The 12807-nt window shown below is 35.7% G+C and overlaps 1 protein-coding gene across 1 annotated transcript in view; it reads right to left on the bottom strand.

Annotated features, from left to right (window-relative positions):
- Grm1 (glutamate metabotropic receptor 1) overlaps positions 1 to 12807 on the bottom strand; it is a 265709-nt gene that overhangs the window by 40454 nt on the left and 212448 nt on the right. The window contains exon 6 of the mRNA XM_015502059.2: positions 7058 to 7184. Within this exon, the coding sequence (XP_015357545.2) occupies positions 7058 to 7184 (127 nt within the window). The remainder of the gene's footprint in view (positions 1 to 7057; positions 7185 to 12807) is intronic.

Here is a 12807-nt window from a genome sequence, read left to right as displayed (position 1 = left end):
ATGATATTAATTACTTGATATCATAATGTTACCTAAAATAATTACTCTCATGAAGGTTGACTCATAGTAAAAAAGGTACTATAGAAAGTAAAGATAGTGTAAAACTAATAAAGATACAGAGATATAAATATTTTAGACATGCTTTGATGAAAAGTCCTTACTCTACCCACTGTCTCATACAAAACAACAAAAAAGCATTTTTCAATAATAAAAATTTTATGGGGAGGTTCACAGATTAAATTTCAGATATACAAAATCAGTCAGAAAATGTTCTAAAAATATCCCAGAATGGTCATGTTGTAAGGTCCATAAAGAAAATATTGGCAAAGCCCTAATGCTTGTCTGGTGGTACCAGATAAACTATCCAATGGACACTGGAGAAAATCCTCATTGAAAAAAAATGTAAGAATTTATTCTAAGAGGGACAAATTGACATCCTGATAATGTATTATTGGGAAAACCTTTCCAGGATAGCAGAAGATGAAGCTAGTTCATACTTAATTTCTGTTTTAATTATTCTTCAAAAGTTGTGAAGATGGGCATTGACTGATAAAACTGCAAAAAGGATCCTTTAAACAATCTCCAAATGGGTTGCAGACAGTTGTCCCCCTCTATGATTTACAAATGTGCCTTCGTTCAAATAGTATGTTTGTTTTCTGAACAGGTTGGAGAATTTTCCTGTTGAAAAGAAACAATCCTTACAACTGCTAAATTACAATTAGATTCGTATTTCTTAGGTAGAATATTACAACTTATGAATCCAATGATATGGGAACTGGAAACGGTAAGTACAAACTTTATGGAGAATTTCACAGATTGAAAAAAGGTTTTCATGAATTTAAACTTTGTAAGGTTATCTTCATTATTCCCAATCTTGTGAAAAAAATAAAAGGGAACCTTAATGTTACTTGAGATTATACCTTGTAGTGATTTTAAACTGAGCTTCCCTGGGAGGATAGAAACAGAAGGCCCACGACCGTTGATTGTTAACCCTAAGTCCTTACAGCGAGCTGATGACAACACAGTGGAATTCTGTGTACGATACCTATAAGAAGTTTCTTTCTTATATCATACTCCTTTTTGTGTATTCTTGCTTATTTGTATTTTTCTTTACTGACTTCAGGATATAAATCTGAGCCCATCTTTACTAGTTACCTTACTAGTAATAGGAATTCACCTAAGCCTAGATTTTACTAGAGACAGTCATTACTCCAACTCAATAATTCACTTATAGCAAGATGTTGATAGTAAAGATAACTCGAGGAATAATATAAACGTATGTTACAATAACTTTTCCAATGTATCTTGTATATGCAAAGATTTGAAAGGATAAGAGTTCAGATCTTTGAAAGGATTCAGAAGACTCACAGAATGTACTTAAATAGTGTTTTCATTTAAAGGCAGAAGTTGTGTTATAAAAAGGAGAGTACAGGTCACCAAGAACTCAAAAGATATCCAGTGCAAGCTTTTATTCATGTACAAATAAACTTCATCTTCAGATTGACCTATCAAGATCTGTCTTATTGCTTTGAGATAGCTCAAAGCAGAAATTCCCAGTAGAGTCTTTTTATCATCCTCAAGATGTGAAGCTGAGTCAGGCTGTTGAATTGGTTATGCCAAATGAAATTTATCAGTAAGAAAGCTGGATTTGTTGGGCTGGGGATGTGGCTCAAGCGGTAGCGCGCTCGCCTGGCATGCGTGCGGCCCGGGTTCGATCCTCAGTACCACATACAAACAAAGATGTTGTGTCTGCCGAGAACTAAAAAATAAATATTAAAAAAATTCTCTCTCTCTCTCTCTCTCTCTCTCTCTCTCTCTCTCTCTCTCTCACACACACACACANAATTTTTTTTTTTTTTTTTTTTTTTTGGTGGAGAGGGGGGCATAAAAAAGTGTTAACCAGCCACTTGGATGTTTTTGGGTCTCCCAGGACTAGAAGGGGTAGCAATTACCTTTAACCAGTGGTAAGTCATGTGCTAAGCCTACTTGATCCCTAGCCTATCTGATTGAAAAGAAGACTTTATGGTGTTGTTCATATGACATTTGAAGTCCTGAGAACTTAAAGACTTGGCAAATGTTCATGGTTACTGTTATCCCAGAGAATCCAGAGCCATCAGACAAGTAAGTTTCCTGCTAGGAGAGTACAAATTACTGAATAATATCTGAGACGTGGTGACAACTCTAATCCGAGGACCAGAAGCTACTTCTAATTTTTGAATCAAATATTTGAGAGGCTAAAGTTTGACATCAGACTTCTTTCTAATTAGATCAAGTCAAATTTAACATGAATCAAGAAGTAAAGAAAGGCAATAACTATTTCACCCAAAGCTTCTCTAGGCAATTCCTAATAATTCCTACTACTTTATGATTGTATAAGGCCTCAGAGAAATATGCTTTCCTTAATATTATTTCATTAATATCAATTGACTACAAGGTGAAATTCTATTTCTAATTCAATGTCCAGCTTAAATGTTCCTTTTCTTTTTTTTTTCCTGTGAAGGCTTTTCTCTTCCCAGGGAAAAATAATCGCTTCTTTCTTGGTGTTTGTATGACATTTTGCACATATCCTTATTGTAGGACTTTTATTCTAATTAACTGTTTACATGTGCAGTTTCAAATGACACTCCTCATATTTGTTTCATTCTTCTGTAAATCCTCAAGTCTCCAAACATGCCTCACACTAAACAAATAGCAGGGTATCTAACAGAATTAAATAAGGAAGTAGGTAGTAGTGTGAGAGGTCACACAACTGTTGTGATGCAGAAAAATATTAAATTTGTTACTTCCTATAACATTAATTTCTGTTTTTTGAGGGAAGTTTCAATGTAGTCTTGTCTTTCTGATAAATCCTCTTATGCTATTTGACATTTTAAAAGAAATAAATAGTATTGGATTACTTATAGTTGGTTAGTGAATTATTAAACTACTGTCATGTTATATATCATTGTGAGAGAATCTTGTTTATGCATCATAAGACATAAAGCATAAAAATGCTGAATTCAAATGTGCATTTTCCCAGTAAGAAAATATGAAAAACTTAAAAGCTTCAAAAAACACTTCCTCTAAGAAATGCAATGATTTCTCTTCATAGCCAAAACATGACACATCCCAATGAAAATTTTAAAGTCACTTAAAAGCATATTTTATTCATTGATATTAGCATCTTTGGAATGTGTAAAAAAGTAGCTATCTAGAAAAGTAATTAAAAAATATTTTCAGAAAATCTACCTTCAGGAAAAAAATCATTCCTCAAATTTTGATTTCTCGTTTAAATTAAAATTTAATTAAAAAAATCCACTACTGAAAACAAAAACATCTACTTAAAGGCAGTGCTTTTGCTCTTCAGAGTATTTCTATGATTTTGGTATTTCATGCCAGTGGGTTTTCTCTTCACAACTACCACTACCATGGCAACATCAGCAACACATTGCCACGTCCCCTGCCCTTGCTCTGTGCTTCACATGGCAAATGGGGTCTGTTTTTCCACTCATGTCTGCAAGTGAAAGGAATGCAGAAATAATAGGTGTCATTAAAATATATGCATAAATTAATATGCAGGATGCATGCTCTGTAAGATCCTAAGGTAATATTTACAAAGTGGTTTGGATATATGATCCAAGAGTAGCTGCTTTGCAGAGATAAAGGCAGAATCTGAGCCATTGCCTGGCTTGACTCATTTGACTGTTAAAGTGACTTACCTCTATGATGCCTCACAATATGGTACATCTTTAGAAAAAATAATTACGCTATTATCCTTCTGTGTATAGTCAGAGAGGCTTTCTTTTTGCTTTACCAGGTTAAAGAGTCCTCATCAATGGTAGTTATGATTTCCAGTGGGCTGACAATATACCCACAATGGAAGATCTCCAGGGAATAAAACGCATGTCTTTGAGTTCCATTATTACAATATATTAAATCTTTTATAAAAGGTTTTCTTTTTTGGTATCTTAATGTTTTAAAATACGATAAAGTTCTTTTTCATGTATGAGGTAAACTCTAATTCAAGTGAAAACAGAGCAATAGGAAGTTTGGGAAAGTTCAAAAGAAGGTGGACAAGAGAAAAAAACTCTTGTACTTCAAAGCCAGGACTTCTGACTTCTAAGACCAACCTAAGAAAGGAATCACTTTTGTCTTTGTGTCTCTTCAATCATCTGTGATCTCAGAGAGCAGAGAGGAATGACTGTTAAATCAACCTCAGCTCCAAAACAGAACTGGCCTCTGTGGGACCTGCTTATACAAGAAAAAGATGCCCAGCAGGAAGCTCATATTATAAAGGACCAGAAAAATTAGAAAAGAGACAACATAGAGTGAGGGGGGTGGATTGGGTCCACAGGAGGCTGGCAAAACTTTTCCATGCCAGCCCACTGCATGAAAAAGGAGATAAATGACATCAGAGGGACCATTGCCCAGGGGAGAAAAAACCCTGGATTTACATTCTGATTTTTCTAATAAACAGCTACATTAATCTAGATGAACTTGGATGAGTCCCTTCTGTCTAATTCTCCAATGTAACAAACATTTACTAGGTAACTCTTATGTCTAAGGCATTGGGCTTTGAGTGAGAGGGTATTTTAGTACCATAGCATAAGAGTTTAAACCTAAGGAAGGGCAGGCACTGATTGCATCAGAATCTGTAGGATCCCACCCCAGAACTAGCAAATGGGAATCTCTGGAGGTGGCTAATTCCTGAGTAATTTTTAGGCACATGAAAGTTTGAAAGCCAGCTTTTAGGTAGAGTTTTTTTTTTTTTTTTTTAATTAGTGCAGTATGTACCTTCAAAAATATTCTGATCTAATTTCCTTTTCTTTAAAAAGGGCCTTTGTACTAGGTGATTTCCAAAAGTTTTCTGATAACTCACTTTAATGTTTTTTTTTGTAACAGTTAATCTTTTACATGGTACTATCACTTAATATGTATAATTTTAGTTATGTGACCTGGTTCTACTTATCCAGCCATTTATAGATGGTTTGAATAAACCACAAGAATTTTATTGTTATATTCTTCTTTATAATCAAGTAAAAACCTCCTCTTCTCCTCTGATGCTTTCCCCACCCCACATTTTTTACATTGGTTCATATTAGTTATACATAACATTAGGATTCAGTTTGATATCATTATAAACGATGGATTATAATTTGCTCTAATTCAGTCCCAAGTACTTCTCCTTACCCTCTCGTCCTCCTCCCCTTGTTCCCTTTCCTTTTCTCTACTGATCTTTTTGGTATTTACTTACTGTTTTTTTTTTAAATTTCTGCCTTGTGCATATACATAATGGTGAGATTCACTGCAATATATTCATATATTTTACATAGGAAAGTTAGGTCAGATTCATTCCACAGTTTTTCCCTTATCCCTTTCCTCATCCCTTCCCCTCAATCCCCTTACTCTACTCTGTTGATCTTTCTTTTATTTGATAGTATTTGATAGAGTCCTGCTTAACCGCTGAGCAAATCAGAGCCTTTTTGATTTTTTAATTTGAGACAGGGCCTCACTAATTTGCTGAGGCTGGCTTTGAACTTTAAACCTCCTGCCTCAGCTTCCTAAAATGCTGGGATTACAGGTGTGCACTACTGTGTCAGACTCTCTTTTTTTCTTTACTCTTGACTAGCTTCCACTGTCAAAGAAAACATTGGACCTTTGACTTTCTGTGTCTGGATTATTTTACTTAGTGTGGTAGTCTCCAGTTTCATTCATTTACCAGCAATTGCCATACGCTCACTTTTCTTTATGGCTGAATGATACTCCATTGTGTATATATGCCATACTTACTTTATCTACTTATCTGATGAAGGGAACCTTTGTTGGCTCCATAGCTTGGCTATTGTGAATTATAGAGCTCTAAACATTGATGTGGCTGCACACCTATGGTAGGCTTATCTTAGATCTTTTGGATACATACTGAGGAGTGGGATAGCTGGGTCATATGGTGGTTCCATTCCTTCTGTTTGGAGGAATCTCTATATTGTTAATAAGTGGGCAAAAGAACTAAACAAACTTATCAAAAGAAGAACTACAAATGGCCAACAAATACATGAAAATATGTTTACATCTCCAGGAATTAGCAAAATGCAAATCAAAATTACCTTGAGATTCCATCTCAACACTCCAAAGCCCTTCAGTAGATGCACATAATTTGATCAATTTCTTTCCCCAGTACCCTCCTTTTCCCTCCCCTCCTCTCTCCCCAAATCAGATTGCTCCAATTTGCAGATTGATATTTATTTGTTGTTAATTGTATATGTAATTATATATAATTTTTATATACAATATTCATCATATATTCATACATTATGTATATTTATATTATCTAATATGCATACTTATATACATTAATAATAAAATAAAATCCTTCAGTATTTCTCCTGTGCTAAAGCCAGAATAAACACAGGGTAAGGTTATGTGGAAGTCCCTGTCACCACTGCCAGTGTCCTGCCTAGCCTTGTTTTCAACCACTTTTCTACCAGCCCTTTGTGTCTACTGATTAGCTACATGTGCTGGTCCCATGGTTTCCCCAGATGTATTTCAGACTTTTAAATTTCCCATGTTTTGTTTCCTAGAATTCCTTTCATCTCCTCATCTACCTTTTATTGCACTTGATAAATATCTATTATATTCTTAATTTATATAATTTCCCCATGTTTCTTTCCTTACATATTTTAAGCAAAATAAAAGCTAAGATTGTATCTCATCCTTTGTACCTTTTCAGTCTATAGTTGTGACTCATAGTAGATATTCAAAAAATGGTTGCCAACGTAAGTTCAGTTAACTAGAAAAATTTTCGATAAAATATTAAAAAGGAAAAACTGAAAATACCTCTAAAACAGAATATCCTACAAAATAACAGCTCACTTTTATTTAGATGTAAATGAGATTTCTTTGAAATATAGATTATGGAAAACTTATAAGATGTCTGTGCATACTGTTTGACAATAAGCAGTTAGAAAGTGTGGGCTGTAAATTAACGTTGAAAAGACATAATGGCTCACATTTGAATGATGGACATTAGAAAGCACAATAGTTAGGGTCAAACAAAGTTTACAGTTGAAGCTGCTTGTACCTGTTAGATCTGTATTGGGCCACCACCCCAGGTCACAGGCTTTGCAGGTGAACTCATCTTGCACGTATTCATTCTCCTTGCAGGCTGTGCAAATCCAGCAGCAGCTCACTTCTCCTTTACGTATGACCTGTAACACAGGGATATTTCACATCCTAAAGGGTTTCTCCCCAGAAAAATTCCTATATGCTGAGGAACCTTAAGAACATAGATTAGAACATATAGGATTATCTTAGATTCAATTGTGAATCTCAATTTAGCCCATCCTGGCTTTGGAGATTTTTAAATAATAATTTATTTTATAGATTGAAATGATTGTATTATTTTATGGTTTTAAAAAATAAGACAGTTTAAGTTTTTCCTTGTTTATATTCATATTTATTCATTGCTCCAAGGGTAAGAATTATCTTTTGCACTGAAAAAAAGTGATGTTTAGCCACAAAAGTTCTTTTAAAAAAAAAAGAGAGAGAGAGAGAGAAGAGAGAGGGAGAGAATTTTTTTTTAATATTTATTTTTTAGTTTTCGGCGGACACAACATCTTTGTATGTGGTGCTGAGGATCGAACCCAGGCCGCACGCATGCCAGGAGAGCGAGCTACCACTTGAGCCACATCCCCAGCTCCCATACAAAAGTTCTTATACAATTAAACCTTATTAGTTCACAAAAACAGGGATTATAAAATTCTGTTGTGATTATGAAATAGAATTATAGATAATTTCATTCTTCAGCAACTTTTTATACATAAGGCCAGAGTGATGGCAAAGAAAACATAACCAGGTATTGGCTCTGTCTGACTTGCTCTAGTGAATTCAAACGATCCTGTTAATTGTTGGAAGAAAAAGTTTTAATCTGAGTACTTTTCCCCATTTTCTATTTGTTTGTAAATACTTTCACACTTATTTGTACAAAACTAAACATCAAAACACCCTGCACTTTAAGTGAGTTTCCTGTGGATGGCATATAATTAGGTCTTGCTTTCATCTCTTGTCTGACAATTTTTGCCCTTCATTGCTTAATAATTCACTTATTACAATAATCAATATGGTTTGCTATGTCTTTTCATTTTTACCTATCACATTTGTTCTTTGTTCATTTTCCCTGTTTTCCTGCCTTCATTTTTAGCATTCCATGCTATTCCCAATAGTGGCTTAGTAGCTAGACCTCTTTTTGTTTCAGTGGTTGCTCTTTCATTGACAGTAGGCACCATTAACTTATCACGTGTATATTCCACTAATACTTTGCCAATATACTACATGCATAAAATTGTATGATGTAAGAATCCCACATTAATGTTCTTTCATTTTTCCTTCCCATCCTTATGGCTACCATTTTAATACACTACTTATAAGCATTTTATAGCACCATCTCCCACAACTACCTTTTTACTTCAAACAATTATTTTTAAGTAAAATTGTAAAAATCAGAAAATTTGGAATCAGAAAAAATTGTTATATGACCAAGGTGCAGTGGTGTATGCCTGTAATCCCAGCTACTGGGAAGCTTGAGGCAGGAGGATCTCAAGATTGAAGCAATATAGTGAGCCTCATCACAATGAAGGAGGAGGAAGAGGAGGAGGAGGAGAAATATGAGGAAGAGGAGGAAGAAGAGGAGGAAGAAGAGGAGGAAGAAGAGGAGGAAGAAGAGGAGGAGGAGGAAGAAGAACTAAAAACTGGAAAAATGCCTTTGTCTTTGTCAGCTTGGCAAATTCCATTCCCTAGAAATTGTTCTTTACTTGGACTCTAAGATTTCCACTCTTCTTAAATGCAGATTAATAGTCAAATAATCAAGGGAAAATCTCTGGAAATTTATGGGACTCGCTTTTTTTCTTTCTCCTGAACAGATCCATCTTCTCCCTTACCTATACTGCAATTTCTAGCTTCCTTGGCCTCCCAAACTATGATTCTGTCTTCTTAAATTAGCAAGATGACCAAACTCTGTTTCTCTAGTTGGACAATTAGGAAAGTTCCTCCAGGCAAAATGCTTGAGTGATTTTAGGGTTTACTTTGTTTATCTCCCTTCGCTTCTCTGGCATCAGGGTCATGTACTCCCTTCCAATGTCTGAACACAGACGGTTGTTTCATGTTTTATCAAGGTTTTTTTTTTTTTATTGTTTAGTATAGAAGGCTAAGTATGAGCCCTGTTATCTCTCATTTTAGGAGGAGAAGACCTTCCCTAACATATTAGAAATTATTGAATATTTCCATATGTAGAGTCAGAATTGAACTGTAAATATTTCCATGCTTTAAAATGATAGAAACTCTAGACTTCATGAAAATAAAATGATTTTTCTACAGATAAAATTGAAATTTATACCACTGTTTTATAATTACATAAAAATACCAAATAACAGAATATTTTGAACAAATATAAAACATTTTTCTTTTCTTTACTTTTAAATAATTTTGAAACTAAAATGAAATCAAGTCTTTTTTGAAAAAAATTCATAACTATCCTCAAAAATAGAACATTTACATTCCCAATCATCATTTGTTTTCTAACTGATATGAGAAAAATTCAATTAATAAATGAATGTTTCTTTCTTATTTTAATTAGAATAAGCGGTATCGTAAGAGACAATACAAAATATTGTATGTTACTTCACCTACCTTTAATTTTTCTTTTCCTATTAAATTAGTACCACTAATTAGGGAAACTCAAAAGATGATAATGCTAAGCAATTTATTAACTTCAGTTTTCCTGTCCTTTTACTGTATCCCAGCTCATTAGTCCTCCAATCAAAGGTACTGAGATAAAAGAGGCAATATTTTACCAGAAAATAATGTTAGAATATTCTTAGTTATTTTTCATTTTGATGAACTTGTTGCAACGTTTCCATTATTGCAAAATATATAGAACAATAATGTTCCTTAGACTGATCTCATATAGTACAAGTTTCATAAATTACATGATTGAAGTCACGTAATATTTGGGTTAATTTTGACATAGTCATACATGCATGAAATTTCATTTGCTCCATTCCAGTCCCCAGTGCTTCCTCTTTCTCTCCTCTATCCCTCCTTCTAGTCTCCTTCCTCTGCTCTCCTGGTCTTTCTTCTATTTCTTTTGTTTTAAAAAATGGCTGCTTCTTAGATAGACAAAAAGGTGGAATTCACTGTGGTAGGTTTGTTCATGTACATGGTGTTGTGTTTGGCTGGTTGAAGGTAAGAAGAAGAAATGATCAATTTCCCAACCCCGTCTCCCAACCCCAAACCCTTTTCTTGGGCAAAATAATCTGAAGACACATTTAAAGGAAGAAGAAAACAGGGGGGAAAAGGAGGGAAAGGAGAGAGGAGGGAAAGAACGGATCAGAGGCCAGTGAAAGCAACCTGTAGGGTCCTTTCTCTTGCTTCCCTGCCATTTTCTTTTGTCTCTACTAAACCATGTCTCCTTCACAAATATTGTTTCCTCAAGTCTGGATTTGTTCCTTCTGTGTTTTAAAAGTGGATCACTATTTATGTTTTTTTGTTAACTACTGAGCAACTAAGGCTTGGAAATTGAAATTTGCATTTGTAGGATACATGCCAGTTCACATAATGAAAGATAGCTGAGCAAGATGTGGCCATAGGATGATAAGAGCTTTGGGCTGGCTCCAAGCCCAGCTTTGGCAGATTCTAGTTGAGAGAGATCAGGAGCAAGAGACTTAACCCCTCTCGGTTTCAGATCCATCATCTGTAAAATAAGGGTGGTAACGCCTGCTTCATAAAAGTTGTCTCAAGGAGTAATTGAAATGATGTAGGTAAAGCATCTGTTGCAGTGGAACAAGAACATGCTTGGTTGATGTCGGTCCTGATCTCCCTCCCTTTGCCTTCCCATCCTTTTTTGTTCTTCACCATAACAAGCAAAAGAGCATCAGACTCCGTATATGAGACCCGTCACTCCAGACCCTTGCTATTTGCTTACATGACATTGTCCATAAATTAAGTGCTTCCTCAGACTCTCTTGGCCTCCCTTGTCCCCTGTGCCCTTGGCCACCAGCTTCACTTCTGTGAATACCAGCTCAGCCTCTAATACTATTGTTTCTTCTTCAGACACCTTCAGTTGTCTTTCTCTCTCAGAAAGTACGTGCCGGATCCCAGAACTTCCTCCACTGGACTCACTTTCACAGAAATCCTAGCCAGACCACAGTGGACACACAGGCTCTTTTCCTTCTCACTACTCCCAGAACCAGAAGAGGAAGCCAAGTAAGAAGACATGGATTTTGGCTTCCTCAGTCATTACTTGAGGGGTCAGGTGATGCAACTCCATGTGAGCATAAACTTTGACCAAAGGAAGCAGAAAATAGATACATTCATTCTTTTCCCCTCTTTTCTCCAGTAGTGTGAATAGTCTGCCCTGAGATCTCTGCAAGGCTCAGTCAGTAGTCATGTCAATGAAGCATGGTCCTTCTCAATAAGGTTTTTTTTTTTTTTTTGGTTATTGCTTATTTGTTTATTTTTGTTTTTCCTCATTCCTTCTTGTTTACTTCCCTTTCACTCTCACTCTTGTTTTTCTGAGATTGAATCTCCAAATAATTCATTGCATACTTTTTTAGTATTCAAGGGAACCTGCACTGAGATACTTGTGAATACATTTTCCAGGATCTCTTATCAACTGTCTTCTAAATAGGTTTGGTAAAATAGAATGGACTGATGGGAAATTGAAGAGAGAAAATAGAATTGTCTTCCACCCCAAGGAGCAGCTCAGGTAGAGGCTGTGCATTCTTCCTCTGGCCTGAGAGTGGAATGAATTTTCACTGTTGCTCATCTCTGAGTTGATCTCAGAGTGCCTTTGAGTGTCTCCTTTTAAAAAGCTTTTGTAACCAGTTTCCTATATTAAGTTCCCTGTATTGAATCACATGTCATGGACTCTACCTGAAAAGATCCTAATACAATACATAACAGTAAAGAATATAATTGAATTTGCCTGTGTTTGTGGTATTACTGAAATCATTGTTTTCCTCCATAAGATATTATATTTATAAGAGATATATTTCTAAATATAAGTAACATAAGGAAACTGGGCTTTTAACTACTTCTAAGGAAATTATCATAAGAAAGTTCTATACGTTGTCAGAAAAGACATCCAATTATTATTTTAGCATTTTAAATGGCATTGGATATTAAAACTGAGTAGCCTTTTCCTAAAGACTTTATTTCCCACTTGATATAAATGCATGTTTGACAGTCACCTTGAAGCTGCCTCTCTCCTGTCTTCACGGTGGCTACTGAGATCTAGCTTTCTGCATCCTGAGCCTGGTAGGGGGCAAATTAGTGGTATTAGAATGTAAGTGCCATTATTTGGTAAGTGGGATTCAGATTTCATTTGTTTCTTTACCTCCCAAGGTGTTTATGGGAAACAAACACCACCACACCCCTCTCCTGGTGCTACTAAGAACTGGCATATTTTCCTCCTGCAGGGCACACAATATTTCTAAAATTGGCCCCCAAGAGATTTGCACTTATTGTGAGTGCTCTGTAATGGCTCGGCAGTGATTTCTGTGATCTCCTTCGATGATACTGAATGGGTATAACACAAACTCACTGCCAGAAATACTTCAGTATTTAGGCAAAAAGATGTCGGCAGACAGCCTTGCCTCTGAATTTGAGGAGGAAAGAGGCCTCTCTTCTGGAATGCACAAGTGGGAATTCACATGGTATGTGACACCCAGGCATGGCTTGCCAGCACTCAGAGCAACAGGAGAGAATTATGACAGGGAGCTGGAGCACAGGGAATCCTTGAAACAATTATTTTTTCTGCCATCCCCCCCCCCCCCC

The sequence above is a fragment of the Marmota marmota genome, unplaced genomic scaffold, assembly GCF_001458135.2.
Source record: "Marmota marmota marmota unplaced genomic scaffold, marMar, whole genome shotgun sequence".
In the NCBI taxonomy this organism is placed as follows: domain Eukaryota; kingdom Metazoa; phylum Chordata; class Mammalia; order Rodentia; family Sciuridae; genus Marmota; species Marmota marmota.
This window is presented reverse-complemented; position numbering and strand designations above follow the sequence as displayed.